The sequence below is a fragment of the Scardinius erythrophthalmus genome, assembly GCF_964197995.2.
Source record: "Scardinius erythrophthalmus genome assembly, chromosome: 2".
In the NCBI taxonomy this organism is placed as follows: Eukaryota; Metazoa; Chordata; class Actinopteri; order Cypriniformes; family Leuciscidae; genus Scardinius; species Scardinius erythrophthalmus.
The window spans coordinates 53130600-53147847 of NC_138222.1; the positions used below are offsets into that span (position 1 = coordinate 53130600).

At 36.7% G+C, this 17248-nt stretch overlaps 1 protein-coding gene across 1 annotated transcript in view; it reads left to right on the plus strand.

Moving 5' to 3' along the window:
• mpped2a (metallophosphoesterase domain containing 2a) overlaps positions 1 to 17248 on the plus strand; it is a 59426-nt gene that overhangs the window by 13125 nt on the left and 29053 nt on the right. The window contains exons 3-4 of the mRNA XM_081348555.1: positions 1593 to 1774; positions 12374 to 12599. Of these exons, the coding sequence (XP_081204681.1) occupies positions 1593 to 1774; positions 12374 to 12599 (408 nt within the window). The remainder of the gene's footprint in view (positions 1 to 1592; positions 1775 to 12373; positions 12600 to 17248) is intronic.

The following is a 17248-nucleotide window of genomic DNA, read 5'->3' on the forward strand; positions in this document are numbered from 1 at the left end:
CTGAACACCACAGACCACATTTAATCAATACGTGTGTGTGTGTGTGCGGCTGTGCGCGCGCTTGTTTTTATTTACTGCATTGTGATCAATAGCAAATATTATTTTCTGTCCGCCTGTTTCTCCCTCTCCTTTTTAAAGTGTCATGATTTTCTGTGCAGGTGGTTCATTTCAGATATGACTCGGTCAAATTTAATCACAATTCATACAGATGCACAAGCCATTGACATTGGAAAATGGGTGGCTCTTTCTTTCTTTCTTTCTTTCTTTCTTTCTTTCTTTCTTTCTTTCTTTCTTTCTTTCTTTCTTTCTTTCTTTCTTTCTTTCTTTCTTTCTTTCTTTCTTTCTTTAGATCTATCTATCTATCTATCTATCTATCTATCTATCTATCTATCTATCTATCATAAATATATATGTATAGGCTACGTGTCTGTGTGTACTTCTTTCTTTTTTTGTCTGTTCCCTCCTTTTTTTTTGGATGACGTGCCATTTCTCATCATGTGCTATTTTCTTTTCTTTCATTCGAGTAGATGCTCTTTTATGTGCAACGTATTTGTTTTCCTTAATGGAAGTGTGTGTGTGTGTGTGTGTGTGTGTGTGTGTGTGTGTGTGTGTGTGTGTGTGTGTGTGTGTGTGTGTGTGTGTGTGTGTGTGTGTGTTGTTGCACTGGCCCACCTCCCTTCCTAAGGTTCCTTTATATTTTTAGTCGGACAGGAGATGTAAGTGTTAATTAGAGAGCCGAGGGCTTTTTGTCGACTGACAAGCCTTTTAGTAATGAAATAATAGTGAGGGGAACAAGCGCGGCTTATTGCACGTTTCTGACTTCAATTACAGCCAAGATCCTTTTTTTTCTCATTCCTTTTGAGTTATAGAGGAGAATTTCTTCTACCCCCCCACCCCCCTCATCCCCCAAAACTATCTTTGGGAAAATAAATAAAAGGATGTTCAGACAAGAGGAGAGTGATTCTCTTAAATAGACATCAAATGTGAGAATTTCTAAAGGCTGCTTCCATTTCTAGAGCTTTTTCAATAAAAGATTCTGCTCTAGTTTTAAATTTGACTACAAAAGCCGTGGATACAAATAAGAAAATGTTTCTGAAACAGCATTCCAGTTTCAAAAATATCTGTCTGTCTGTCCGTCAATCTGTCCATCGTAGGACTGGGCCAATAATCAAATTTTATATTCAATTATATCTCAAAAATTATTTAAAAAAAACAGATATGATGAAGATTTTTTTTATATTTTTAGGGTTATACGCCATGTTTAGTAGAGTTTATCACATTGTACTTGACAATGACATTTGTCACATAAGTAAGATATTTATCTTCTGTGAAAGTCACACATAGATCTGTTGCAAATAACTATTTTGTCACTAAATAGATGGATTGAGCTTGGTCCTTCTCTTCAGTCACTACCTTTTTAGTATGTTCTGTCGTTTTTTAACTGCAATCACAGACTGATTTTAAGCATGTCGCTCAGCTCATGTACTTATAGCCGGCTAGCAGTTTTATACAGTTATTTGTGCTGATTTTCATGCTCATAGAATAACCTCCTTCTCTTTCTCTCTCTCTTTATCGCTCATTCTCTCTCTCAGGGTGGACCCCATCTCGTACGACACTCCCAAGCCGGGTGGCCACACGCGTTTTGTGTGCGTGTCAGACACACACTCCCGGACAGATGGCATCCAGATGCCTTACGGGGACGTTCTCCTGCACACAGGGGACTTCACCGAGCTGGGCCTGCCCTCAGAGGTCAAGAAGTTTAACGACTGGTTAGGTAAAGAGCTGCGATTAACCACCGTTTAACCCCCTTGCATCACATCCGACCCTCACACACGCAGAGTTTAGCGGCGTGTGAAGTGGTGGTGACAGGTTTTAGTGACTGAAGCTAATGGTCAGAAAAACTGAGTTTCTCCTTTCGCCATCTGTCAACATAACAGAAAGTGTTCAGTGAGCTGTTTGCACCATTACTGGATTTTTTTTTTCTATTCAATGAAGAGTTCTGGGTAGTATAAGTAATTTTGTGAGGTCTCTATGCTGTTTTTTTGTTGGTCAAATTAGGATTTTTAACTTTCTGTTTGGATTTAAAACATTTTTTAAGCATTTCACCTGTAGTCATTGTTTACTCGTTCAAAAATTTGGTGTCAGTTTGCTCAAAAATAAATTAATACTTTTATTCAGCAAGGATGTATTAAATTGATCTAAAGTAACAGTAAATACTTTTTAAGCAAAATTCATCATGGTTTCCACCAAAATATTAAGCAGCACAACTGTTTTCAACATTGATAATAATAAGAAATGTTTCTTGAGCAGCAAATCAGCATATTAGAATGATTTCTGAGGAATCATGTGACACTGAAGACTGGGGTAATGTCTGCTGGAAACTTCGCTTTGCCATCACAGGAATAAATTAGGAATAAAAGTTTCGATGGCGTTTATTTTCATTTTAACTCCTTCTAAACTGGTGTTTATAAGCGCAGCACTGCTTTGTGTACAGCGGTGTTCAAAGAGACCGCTGCTGTTCCATAAACGCCACCTACTGCCAGAGAGTGAATCTGCATTTTTATTCAGTCAATTTGCGTTTTTTGTTTAATGCAGGTGTCTTATGCTAGCCTGGTAATCCAGACCCAAATCCGAAAGATTAAGGGTCTGGCATTGAGTAATGAAATTCGGCCAACTCGAGGGGCGATACCAAGCGTGCATTTGAAAATCTCAATCATAACAATACATGTGATTCACATATGTCACAGCACTGTCTGTCATCTGTTTAGCTCGCTTCTGGCCCGCCTCAGATACATCAGATACACCGATGTGATTGGTGCAGCTTGGCTACAAGGGCATAGTTAATGAGCATCATTACTCAATGCCAGTGACTCGCTGAGCAAATTCGAATTGTGCTCTCGCGAGAACTCTGGATTTCCAGAGTAGTCTTATGCAGCATATTTTCACAAATCTAAAGTCAGACCATTTGGATCGTGTTTAAAATGTAGTGGTTGCATCTCATTTCAAATGGCTACAGATATTTTTTTGTTTAAGGCCAGTTTGCCTGTTATAGAGCAAATCATTAAAAGAAAGTTTCTTAAACAAAGAAAAAAATCGCCCAATTTGTTTTTAATGGTAGTGTACAGTGTACCATATACCAAATATTGGTAATCCTGAATAATTTGATTATATATACATTTTATATATTTTATATACATTACGTATATATATAGTAAAATGAAGTATATAAAAAATATATAGTAAAATGAAGACAAAATCCTTTGAAATAATTATGACTTTGAATGAGTTGTTACGAAATATTTTGCACAAAATGGTAATATTTACAACACAACTGTATATACATTTGATTAGAAACCAAAAATACATACATAAAATTCATAGCAGAAAAAATATATTTATATTTCATTAAAAATTCTGTAGTTGTTGTTTTTTCCCCCCAGACAGATTAAGACAGAAAGACAGCTCTGTTGATTATAATTGGTGTTCATTTTTTTTTTTTTTTTTTTTATGTAGACGTGTGAGAATTTAGTATTTTCTACATGACATTCTAATTACAGATTCATAGGAGAGCAATGGGTTCTTCATTAGCAACTAATTATGCTTATTTATGTAGGGTTAAATTCAACATGGTTTTATGTGTAGGGACAATCCTCTGAGAAAATGATGTAGAATACAGATGAAGAAATAACTGAAGATTATGAATATCACTATATAGAAAATAGTAAAGATTTTGCTATCTATAGAAAAGGTTTTTCTAATGTTTTGCATTCTTATTCTACACAGATTGGTAATAAATATGAAACATTTGGTTTTAGGAAACCTTAGCATAAGTTGCAATTTATAGGCAGTTGTATGTTAAAATAACCAGCTTGTCAATAGCAATTGCAAAAGTATGTTTCCAGTCAAAAACAAACCATGCTTTTCCATACAAATGTATGATTTGTTTTTGACAAAAAGCCTCAGATCGTAGCCAGCTTGCAGGACGTTGTGGTCACAGATGTTCTTACTGTGACTCTGCGAGACTGATAGATTTTTGATTGAAACATCAGTCCTGATCTCCATAACTCTTGTTAATATATCAGTTTGGAGGCCCTTGATGTGTGACGTGCTCTCAGTATTTTGAGCTGTGGGACAGCGAGAGTATCACACACAAAAAATCTAGTTATGTAGTGTGTGTGTTAGCATGCATGGAGTTTGTAATTTGCATAAGTCTGGGTCTTTTTGTAGTGTACTCAATTGAAACTAAATCTTATTTTATTCTAGGAAATTTGTCTTTTAATGTGTTTTCATTTCAGTTAGAATGTCATAAAGTGGGTTGTTTGAGTTTATATTTAGCTTTAATGGAAGCTTCTTTTATATGGAATTTTGTTTACTGATGATGACTACAAGAACATTTTAAAGTGCCAAATATATAACTTTACCACTCTTTACAAGTACTGTGGTATCACCATTGTTTTTACAGACATTAGGCTATACTATGTTAAAACCATTTATTATGATTTGATGGTGAAACTATGGTACTTAATACTTATAATATATACACCAGGGTACTGAATGCTTTCTATATTTGTGTACAATTGGTGTTGTACAATGGTATACCATGGTTCATGTCCAAAAAAACATGATAATATTGTGATGTTTCTTATTGACATTCGTTTGGTTCCTTGAAATGAAGTGTAGGAAGTTTCTGTGTTGTTTTGATTGTGTATGTAGTAAATCCTGCACCTCAAATCCTTTTTGATCCTGTGCTTTGGTTGAGGTGTAGATCAAAACCCATGTGATTAAATCAAACGTTTGCCGGCTCTGAAATCCAGAGCTCTATTGGCGCCAGGGAGTCTTGGGCCGAGGGTTTGGGATGTTGGCACTTGATGCAGCCATAAAGCGGTCACATTGACCCTGTGGGGCCGCTCACACCGCTGACCTTCAGACCAGCGTGCCTGGTGTATTGTTGTGTGTGTGTGTGTACTGTGTATCCATTTGGCCTCTCGACATGAGCCATGCGTCACAAGTATCCAATGTTGAGAGCAACTAAATACAAGTAAAAAGTGCTACACTAAAATTGCACAAACTTTTAAACTTTTTTTTTTTTAAACTGTTTTTGCATCACATTGTATTGCGTATACTCAGACACTTCCAGCTACACAAACCCAATTTCATACATAATTGCAATCCTGAAATGTGTCGGACAGCAAATACACTGTTGTATTCTCACAATAGGTTCAGCTTAGCTACTCTTCTGGTTAAGCAATGGTTTAAAGAGAATCTTGTTAAGAAAGGTAGTTAAAGTCAATATGTTTGCAACTTACATGATTTGAACGGTTTGATTCAGTGAATTGGTTCATTCAGAAATTAGATTCGCTGAGTCATCACTCATATGTGTTTGTAAAATTACGTCATTGTACTACGTTTTTACTTAGCAATATATCTAGCAATATATTTGATCAGAAAACAATATATTTAGTTAAATACTGTATTTGCCATTGTTTTCAAAGCACTGTTTTTAGGTTTTAATAGCTACTATTTTGTATGTATTCAGATCCTCATTTTTGGGCCCCAAATCCGCTCTGCTTTTTCTATAATATAAGAATTTTGTTAAAATATGGGGAGAAATGTAGTTAGAAACTAGTAGCTTGTAGCATAGCTAACTACTTTTTACTATAGTTTAGATATTTCATTAATTATAAGTAATCTTGGCAAGTTGCAATTTCAAAGTAGGTTCCCTAACACTGTATTTGTACTTGCAGAAGCTCAATTTTTGGATGTCATAAGCTCTCAGTTTGTCCTTCGCTTCGTCATTCCATGCATACTTTCTTGTCACACATGGTTGAAATAGTGCATCAGAAGGGATGAAACGGAGAGAGCTGTCAGCAGTCTTTCCATCCCTCCATCTATCAACGTTCTTGACGCCACTTTTTTCATATCCGGCATGTGACACCAGTAACTTTTGAAGTGCCTGTTGGTCGGAGAATGCTCCGACTTTCTTATTATTCACGTTCCAAAGGAAACCTGACGATTAAATTATTTTTCACATCATCGCTTTTTGTTGTAAACACACAGCTGGGCGCTGATTGATAATCTCATGATGGCTGAAAGCTGTCTTCTGTCAAAAACATGTTTGGATATAAGAGTTTAGTCAGGTTCAAACAAATCGTTCCCTCGAACATGACGTGATGATGGAATAGTTTATATAAGCCTTTTGACAAACTCAAAGAACGTCGCTCAGATGAGCCTGTAGTCAGTGGATCTTCGGGAAAACTAATCTTCGTGTTTTCATTATCCGAGCCAAAGCATTCCGGTTATATTTTCCGTAGTTTCGTAGTATAAATGCTTGCATTTCTTTCCAAGGTCGCTAACTTTGTTATTTAGCAGTGGGGGACAAATGATACAGTAGAGAAAAAACATAAAGGGCCTTTATAAATTAAACTTGCAAGGGGAAATTGGTGTTGTTTACATGAGACCTTTTAAGTACTGCCGGGTTTGTCATTCCTCTCTTTTTTTCCTCTCTCTCTCTTTTACATTTGCTTCATTTACCATGCATTTTCTTGAAGCGTAGCTCGCTTTTGTTTGTTTTTCTGGCAAGAAAGCCCAGCCGCTAATCGTTGTCATTGATCACGGTTTTTGTTGATAAGTGGGATCGATTCTCAGGGATCGTTCGGTGGGAATGAGGTTTCTTTGCTAAAGTTTAGTTCTGCTCGATATCTCGCCCGTGAGATCTGACCTGTGCTTCTCCGCACGGGATTCATGAATGCAAACATGGATCTCTGCTCCATAAATAAGGAGCTTTTCTAGGTCTTGACTTTGTTTGTCTGAGTTCACTGTTTCTTCTTTGATCAATGCAGGACAGCCAACAGATCCCATGTCCAATAGATCAGCTTTGTTCCTTTGTTTTGCAATGTTGTGAGGGCGGCCAAGAAAGTGTTTGCATGCTGGGATATAGGGGTAGTACACCTTATAATAACAATTCTGTTATTACTCATTCTCATGTCATTGCAAACCTTTATGACTTTTGTTGTATTGAACAGGAAAGGTTTATTTCTGAAGAATATCCTGCCCGCTCTTTACAGCAGGCTTTCCAAAGGACACATAAGCATCATAAACGTATTTTAAAGTAGTGGCCAAAATTCAAGCTGTTATTTGCTTTAAAAAAAAATCTACCCCTCCGGTAGGGGTGGAAATCACAAAATTAGTTGGGTTTTTTTTCACGATAATGATTTATTATTTTTGCTTTAAATTTCATGAATCTCATCACCAATTTCACAAAAAGATAAGGGCCGGATTTACTAAACAGGGCAAATTAGCATGAGAGCGCAAAACAAAAAAAAACAAAAAAACATGGAAGAGGGAAGTTCTGTGAGTGATCTACTGACAAGGTGCAAATTAAAGAACACGGATGCAGCCGGATCATTTCCGTAATGACCAACGCAATCTACCAAGAGCAGCGCAAATTAGAGTCTGGTTTAAGACATTTTTTGGGGCGGTAATTAATGGCACAAATACCAGTAAATTTACCAGCGCAAACCTTAGTCAATCCCCTCCTATGATTTATTTTAATAATCTCCTCCCAAAAAGGTTGTGTCTGAAAGGGAAACTCCTACAAATGCATATGCAATAAAGTCAGCCGCGCAAATAACTGTCCGTGCTTTTTCAGCACAAATGTTTGACTGCGTGTCATTGGTAAATCCTGGCAGTAGTTTTTTAACGCCATAAGAGGGTTTGCACTGGTGCAAGCTGTTAGTAGATCTAGCCCTAATACTAGCCAAAGAGTATAGAAGTAACAAGAGGCGAAACTCAATAGAACGTTCCATTGCAACAAACTCACCCATGCGCAGAGCTGCAGCTCCGCCATCTTGGACTGAACGCAACACAGCTGTCATAGAATTGAACGATACCGGGTTCAAATTCAAAAGCGGTTAAATGAACTAAAAAGTAGTTTCTAGTTTTTAATATCTCTAGAGCAGACATCCCATGTCTCCCAGAAGATCCGGGAGTCTCCCGCATATTGATAGCGGCTCCCTGATGCCCGCAAATTAGCTAAAACCACCCGGAATCTAGAGCGAGCGAGCAAGAGCGCGCAGCTCCAAACCGTGTAACGTAGAGCACACGGCAGAAAGGGTGAGGGAGCGAGATATCAACGTATCAACCTAAAATGTGGAACACAACTTGTTCAGATTTTTTGCTTTCATTTTCTTGCAGTTCTAGAGTAAAATATATTTTGTAATATATATATTTTTTATATAAAATATAAATAATTATATTTTAAAATTTGTACATTTTAATAAACTCAAACTTATATAACTTTTTTCTGTTTCACTTTCATAATTTATTTCACTTCAACAATAATCTGACAAATTAAAACAAGACCAACCATAGGTCTAAATTCCAAAGCATTCTTGAATTACAACCATTTAAGTTTGTGATTTTCATGTTTATGCGAAAAAAAGGTGACAGTTAAAGGGTTAATTTAGTGATAACAATGAATTAATAAAGCGGTCATTTGCCAGGTTAGGTGTTCATATATCTCTGAAAGTATGCGATTTAAAAAGCCCATTTCGAGTCTTGACAATTTCGACCAAATACATAACATTAGCAAACTGTTACTGCGGTTATGGGATAGCTTACATTAACGTTACAGCACCTGTTATCGTTGACGTTAGCTCACTTTAAAGTTAATAAAACCTTTTGTACTTTACCTCTCTGGATCTTTGGGGAATCTATGAAATGCTAGTTGATTGGTTGTACACTGGTTGGCCTAGTTGTTGCAGTTGATGGCAGAACACTGTTTTCTTTGTTTCCAATTATTTCCAGACATAATGTTAATGCTGCACAGTAGTTGTGCTAACGGTAAAGTCGTTGGTTCAGTCCAAAATGGCGGCCGCGCTACCGAAGCGCCACCTAGTGGCTGTTGTCAAAACTGCAACGGAGTTTCGCCTCTTGTTACTTCTATACTCTTTGTACTAGCCTAACATGAGTAAAAAATATATTTTTAAAAAAGCTCACTGAAGACAAGTAAACAGTCAGTGATAAAATGGCCTGCTGTCACTTTATGACCAATTTCACTGATCTAATATACTGATACTGATATTTTGAACCAAAATAACGGATTCAGTAGAAATACTCAAACCTCAAAAGAACAATTTCTTCACAAATCAGACATTGTAAATAACAGCTTACATTTTTGCTCTGTTCATCACAAAAGTTAGCCTGGGTTTCCCCATGCTGCCTTGTGCGCAGCGCGATTTTATTCACACTGCTAGGCTGCCTGGACACCATGGACCAGATTTTCCCCTCAAAAAGGGAACCAATCACAGAACGGGGAGGGAGCAGCAAGACGATGATGACGTCTATGCGACACACCGAAGCAGTTTGTTTATATCTATGGATCCGACATGGCATCAGACGCGAAGTTACCTTTCGATGCAGCCTTAGATAGTGTTCTAAGTAGTTTAGAACGCAAGTTTATTTCGTCTTCTTCCTCGTCGAATTTCTGTCGCTCTACATACGTAATCTGGTATAATTGAAACGATTGGCTATGAGCTACGTACAGGCGCATTTGATAGACATTCGTAGCGCCCAATAAACGGCTCTGGGGATTCGAAAACCACGCCTCAAATACAAGAAAATGAACGTGGTTCCCAGACCACGTCTCAATGAGAAGAGGTCTGACGTTAGCCAGGCTACACAAAAGTAGCATATGGTTCCAGAAGACTTTTATTATGATACTTTTATGATGCTTTTTGTAGCCTGATAGCCCAAATTCTTCAAAAATTTACATTTTGTGTTAAATGAAAGATGAAAAGAAGACATTCTAGTTTGGGGAAAACATGATGGCGAGGAAATCATGACAGAGTTTTCATTTTTGGGGTGTACTGTTCCTTTAATTTATGATTGATCTTTTTGTGATTTGTGCTGTTGGGCTTTCTGGTGCCATGTGCTCATTGTTTTTATTCTATTCATCAAGTCCCACATGTTTTGTTTTTATCAGCAGCAGCAAGTTTGAAAAACTTGACGAATGTGATTGCGCTTCTCCGTTTTCAACAAAATACACATGTTCCCTACCAGCCGTCGTTCAGTTTCAGATGTTTACGGTGTGTAGTTTATTTTCACTAATTTGATTTACATTCATTACACACAGCGATTGCCAAACTTTGCCCCGCGCCGGTCCTCTGATGTAAATCAAATTCAAACATTGAGGCTAAACCCAAATCCCTTTGACTTTAAGCAGTTTCCCATACTCCACGTACCATCCCATATGTTCCTCCTCAGCTTCTTCAAAGTAATAAACAGAGTTTATACCCACAGTCCTCTTCGAAAAATACATTTTGATGGCAATAAAATGTTGTAAAAATCCCTGCGGGGACGCAGAAGATGCAGTCGGTGGGGAGGTAATTGCATTCTAGGCCTTTTTCTGCCGTAGAGAGGCTGGCACGAAGCTCGTCCGCCGGGGGTTTGTGATTCGGTTTTGTGCGACTGGAAAGCTCCATGTAAATGGATCCGTGATGGCGTTTGGCTGACTGCAGACCGCAGAGCTGAAAGATGGGCTCCTGCTATTAGATTAGACTGGGATTTATGATATATCCCAGTCTATATAGAGCAAGAGCGCATGGAAGGAGCAAGAAAGTAAATTAAACTGCTGGGAAAGTGTTTACTTTTAAATCAGTTTATCTTTTTATTTTCTTTATACTTCGGTCAAGTGTTTTGCTCCTTTCTGACGCCTCTACAGTTCCAAATTTAATTGGCTTTTATTGTTTCCCAGACACTTACAATTCAAACTGCTAGAAAGCATTTATTAAACTGTCTATTTCATAGTAGAAAGTAAAAAAAGGGAACAAATAATGGTCTGCAAAGAGCACCTTCAAACATATTATTTTATAGCGTTTCTGACTTTTATAATTGTTTTTGCTTTTGCATTTTCAGTCCCATTTTGCTTTGTGCTCTGTCTGAAAAGCGACTTGTTTCATCTGTATTTTGGTTGGTGAAATATTTGTTTTGTTCTTTTGAGGCATTCCATATGTGCTGTGCAATCCACTGAGAGACGGTCCATGTGTGTTTTCCTGAGTCCGAGGATTGACATATATTGAGAGCGCACTCTTTTTGTTCGAGTTTTGTACAGAACAACTTCCCCGTTTGTATTATCCTGATGTGGCTGCACAAAAGAGCTATGCTTTGGGGATGGAGGCTGAGGTGAGAAAGAGAAAGAGAAAGAGGAAAAGCCTTTTGAAAATGCAGCGGCCGTGACTTTAATAAATGTTTAGTGCTTGCTTTTCAGAGTGGCTGTTGTGTCTGCACACTTTTCCATAGAATGGGAAAAAAGGCCATAATGGCCTGGAAGACACATATTGGATCTGCATCTGTGATTTGAAGTATTTCTGAGATGTTTTAGCTGAAAGGTTTTTCTGAAAGTCAATATCCAGAAAAAGTTCCGTTCTACAGACAGTAGCGTGAATGGAGAGGTAAAGAAAGATACTTTGGTTGTATGTTTTGTTGTAATGGCCTGTTTCCACTTGCAGAGTCCTGTTTTTCATTATCTGATTTTTCTTCAGGATCACAATTACCTCACATGAACTTCAGCGGAGCATGTTTTTTAAAATAAATTCACACCGTGTCCGAACTAGACATGAGTTCCATTGACAGGCAATCTGTCTATCAATAGTGAATGCAAGCCAGTGTGCAACTTGATGCGATCTCAGCCAATAAGATGTTTAATGTAGTTATGGGGTGCAGGATTTTGGACCAATGAGATTTCTCTGTGTCCATATTGTTAGCTTATACTACTATTGTTAAAATTTGAACATATATTGTATATTGTCACGGTTCTTCCAAACCAGTACTTGCAATGAATGTTATGTTAGGTCATATATAGAGCAATTCATTTTTTTTAAATATATTCTCCCAATGTGATATTAAATGAGCATGATTTTTTTTATATATAACTTGGATAAATTTACATTAACAAACTTTTTTTTGTTTTTTAAATTGGTCAGATTTGCAATTACTGCAAAACATGCAAACTGCAAAAACATTACTGCACACTTCTATTACAAAATTTTATATTAATATTACTGGTGATTTGTTTACTGTGACTATTAATAATGATATATATAATCAATAAAATATATTGATATTTGGGGAATGTGTAATATATATATATATACATATATGTATATGTGTACTGTATATGTGTATATAAACATAATTGTGTAATTGCAATATATATATATATATATATATATATATATATATATATATATATATATATATATATAATTTTTTTTTTTTTTTTTTTTATTAATAGCAAAAGTTTACTTAAAGTATGATAATTGATTATGGGGAAAAAGAGTTACTGTTCTGATTATGACTTTTTCTGGTGTTGCAGGCAGCCTGCCATATGAGTTTAAAGTGGTGATCGCTGGGAATCATGAGCTGACCTTCGATAAGGATTTCATGACGGAGCTGGTCAAGCAGGATTACTATCGCTTTCCCTCCGTCTCCAAGTTGAAACCCGAGGACTTTGACAATGTTCAGTCTCTCCTGACAAACTGTGTTTACCTGCAGGACTCGGATGTCACTGTCAAGGGATTTCGAATATACGGCGCACCATGGTAAGCTCCTTTCTTGCATTTAAATCAAATGTAATTTTAAAATCAGAGTTGAATTTAATCAGAGTTGCATACTGTTGGCAGTCATTTGATATTCACTCTGTTTGCTTTGTTTTCTGTATATATCATCATCATCATCTGTTTGTTTATCATTGTTTGGCAAAATATATATTTTACTAATTTATAGATTAGCATAATTTGTATCAGTTATTCATTCTTTTTCCATTAGTGAGTAAATATTGGAAGACTTTATGTCAGTTTTGTTTTAAAGACAAAGTGACGGCAATGACGACATTCACAACACATTAAACCTCTGTATTTGGGGTTGGACAATTAGTTAATATTAGTTATTGGTTAATATTATTTTTCCCGTCCATGCAACTTACATCAGCATAAAAGATGTGCGATTTCAGGTGATGAAAATTCTTAGATTTTGATGAAAGATTATACATGTATATATGTGTACTTTTATATTGGTAAATCAGTAAGAAGTCTCTTATACTCACCAAGGCTGCATTTTTTTTAATCATAAATACAGTAAAAACAGTCATATTGTGAAATACTATTACAATTTAAAATGTATAGTTTAATGTGTTTTAAAAAGTATTCCTGTGAGGTAAAGCTGAATCCTTACTCCAGTCTTCAGTGTCACATGATCCTTCAGAAATCATTCTAATATGCTGATTTGTTGCTTTTTAAAAGCTTTACATTTTTTTATGATTGTAAATTAATATTAAAAACAGTTGTGCTGTTTAATAGACCAGTTCTGCAGTCTATGGAAGCCACAGAATAAATGAATAAACAAAAAGATAATTTCAAATTTCAAAATTTTATATCTCACAGAATTGCCAGTTATAAGCTTGAGATTCTGCCTTTTTCCCTCAGAATTGCGAGTTTATATCCCACAATTCTGACTTCTTTTTCTTATTAGAATTGTGATATAAACTCGAAATTGCAAGAAAAAAGTCAGAATTGTGAGAGAAAAATGTTACAGGTTTAAATGTTTTCTATGTATGCTTTAACTGTAGGGTTAATACATTATACCCCCCATGAACTGCATATGTGAATATTATGTAGAACTATTGTTTACATCAAATTTATGCTTTAATAGTAATTGTCGCCGGTTTCATTAGTCCAGTCTGTCCGTTTAACGGCTTGCAACCATAAACGTCTGCGTTTCGCTTCAAAGGGCATCTTCGATGATGGTATTCTGTAAAAACAAAGGCCATCGTTTTTTTGCATTCTGATTCTGACATCCATAGGCACAACTAGACACTTTGTCCTCTTATTCAGTGGATGTCACCCGTTTTCCTCCACTTGTTACCATTGTTTTTCTGCCACCACTACAATGCGCGTGCAACTACAGTGGCATGTCTATATTTTGGTTGAAACCGAGATCCTTTTTTTTTTTTTTTTTTTTTTTTGTATTCATTGATGAATAGAAAGTTCAAAAGAACTGCATTTATTTGAAATAGAAACCTTTTGTAACATTATAAATATCTTTACTTTCACTTTTGGTCAATTTAACAAACTCTTGCTGAATAAAACTTTTTCAAATCTTACTGAATTTCTTTTGAATGCACACAGGAACGTGTATTAAGAAAGTAAATAAAGTAACGTAAATCTGACATTTTGAATTCATATTAATTTCAAAAGCTCTTGTGATGTCGTTTCTGTGATGCTAGTAAACAAGACGGCCTGAGAAAGCACCTCTGCGTCATTCCCATACTCCATCCCTGTGTGTTTGAATTTCCTCGAATGCTCTGATCCTTTTGGAACCTGTGTGTTTTTCTAGCGCTGCTCTCTGGGAATTCACTATAGCTATAGCTGCACCTCTGCCCTACTTCCTGTTTCCTTCGCCTCCATCTAAAAAGATAAAATGGCCCTGAACTATAATTATCCCACACAACATCTTTAATGCTTCCTGGCATTTTCTATTTTTGTGTCTTGCCCCTTACTCTTTGTTTTCCTCTGTGTTTTTCCCCCTCTTAAGAGCCATTGTAAGATTCACCTCTTGTGCGGGCTTGTTTTTGTCTATAATTAGCTGTGAAATGGAGTTAAAGAGGGCGTTATAGAGGGCATCCCGCAAAATGTAGCGAAGCGGACAGTGGGGAAGCGGAAAACAGAGGGAGGAAGTGGAGAAGGAAGGAAGGAAGCCCCCTGTGGCCCTTTAGCGTGAAAGCTGCTAAATGTCTGTTGTGACAGCGTGGGGTCTTGTGGGAAACAGGGGGGAAGGGGGCCGGCGGGTGGATAATGTGAAAACTCAGCACACACACACACACACATATGGCCATGAGGAGGTCAGTCTGACCGCTAGCGTGAGGTCTCACTATGAAAGCTTTGGGTGGCCCCGGTGCGGCGTGCGGCTCATCTGGCCGAGAAATTTGAGAAGCCTGCTAATTTGTATTACCATATTGTCACACCATTGAATCTGTAACATAAGTCGCTGAAGAATTTTGTGACTGCAGACCAGCCGTTCGCCCCAAGCGCTGCTGACTCATTCCCGAGAGTGAAAACGGAGAGAAAGAGGTCTAAAAGAAAAGAATGATATCTATAAAGCTAGCTTGATGGACAGATGGAGACAGTAATGACATACTTTGTAACGGTGACAGAGGAAGGGCTGGGAGAGAGCATGAGGACAGGTGTCAGAAAAGGGGGAAATGCATAGAAATCAGAAAGCACTGATGCAGGTAGACATAGCAGTGACTGTATTGATGGGAACACATCATGTGCAGACATGCTTTGGGAATTAAATACATCTTCACACCAGGATCTTGTTCTTGAAATTGTCAGAGATGTAAAAAAAGAAGATTTTATTTTGTAGTATTGCATGAACACCTAGTCTGTTAAATGTAAAGTGAAAATCTGAATGGTTTCAGTACCTTTTCCTCTCGTTTAGTTTATAGAAATGCATTGTCTGCATGCTTTTATTGGCATGAAATCACTTTCTTAAATATCCACATTACACTTTAGCATTATAATTTGAAGAAATAGTTATGAATTAGTGTCATTTTTGTTATATTTACATACCACTGTAGTATTTATCAGTATTTTTTAGGGCTGTGAAACGATTAATCGTGATTAATCGCATCCAAAATAAAAGTTTGTGTTTACATAATATATGTGTGTGTACTGTGCATAATTATTTTGTATATATAAATACACACACGTGCATGTATATATTTAAGAAAAATGTGTTATTTATATAAAAAATATTTATATTAATTTATTATACAAATTATTTATATATATATATATATATATATATATCAGTATATATAAGCAACTATTTCTTAAATATATGCATGTGTGTATATTTATATATACAAAATAATTATGCACAGTACACACACATATATTATGTAAATACAAACTTTTATTTTTGATGCGATTAATCGCGATTAATCGTTTCACAGCCCTAATATTTTTTAATTTGCATTTAGCTTTATATATTTTAAGTTTTCATTTTAATTTAAATTTTAGTAATTTTGTTGTGCGTGTTTGTAATTTTTATTAGTTTCAATCACCAAAAATTATTTTTTAAATGTGAATAACTTTAAATGTCAGTCTGTTCGTCACACCAATCTATCATAAGGCTTCAGAAGACTTGGAATATATATTTTCCTACTATGGAAGTCAATGACTATCGTCAACTGTTTGATTACCAACATTCTTTAAAACATCTTCTTTGTGTTCAACAGAACAGTGTTTTTGTTTTGGTCTGTGTGGTTCCGCTCACTGCCAAATTACCCAATAGTATTTCAACACACCTAGTTTCCAGTGGGCAGAAAACTCAGCATCTTGCAGCCATGGAAGCCAGCAAACAAACTAGGTCAGAGATTGCAGATTCTACCCGACCTAAAAAGCCTCAGCATCCATCTAAAAAGCTCTATGACCAGAGGCATATTAAAACTCATCATCTCACAGCATAAGGCTTGTTGCCTTCCATATATCAATTGCGCTCGCTCCTGTTGCTTGTTCTCAAACTGGCAACCAGCGTGAGCGTCGAGTCTGAGGAGGAGGGGGCGGGAAAACAACTCTCTCCAATATTTAGAATTTGGACTGCAGTACCCAATTCAACCACTAGCTGTCCATATTACATACTGCACCTTTAAACAAAAGTGTTCTTAGTTTTTTACGCATGGGCTGGCATATGCGTACAGTCAAATGCGTAGCCTTTTAAAGTATACACCATTTTGATAGCATGTGTGAACGCAGGCAGTCAACATGCTATAGAAAGTTTCTTCTTTGTTCAGTGTCTGCACTATTTTTCTCCAGAAGTTATGACCGCTAAAAATGTATCCTTTTAAACCAAAGTTGAGGCTATCTCATAACCCCCTCACACAAGCGCTTGTCAACGCGAGCCTCTGTTGCTGTTCTGTCTCTTTAGTTTCGTTTTCTTCTGTGAAACAGTGACCCGGGGCAGTGTTGCCACCTTGTGGAACAACTTATTAGTGCAAAACAATTTCAAAGCGCATGAGCTACCTGCGTGTACAAAGTACGTGCTATTACAAAAATATAAAATTGCGTGTAAAAACCGAAGTATGGTTCTAAAGACCAGGGTGACAAAGAGCATGAGATTCTCCAACAGAACTATAAGGCTGTCCGTCTAGCCACACATCCACAGGCCAGAACATGCACGACCCAGTCTA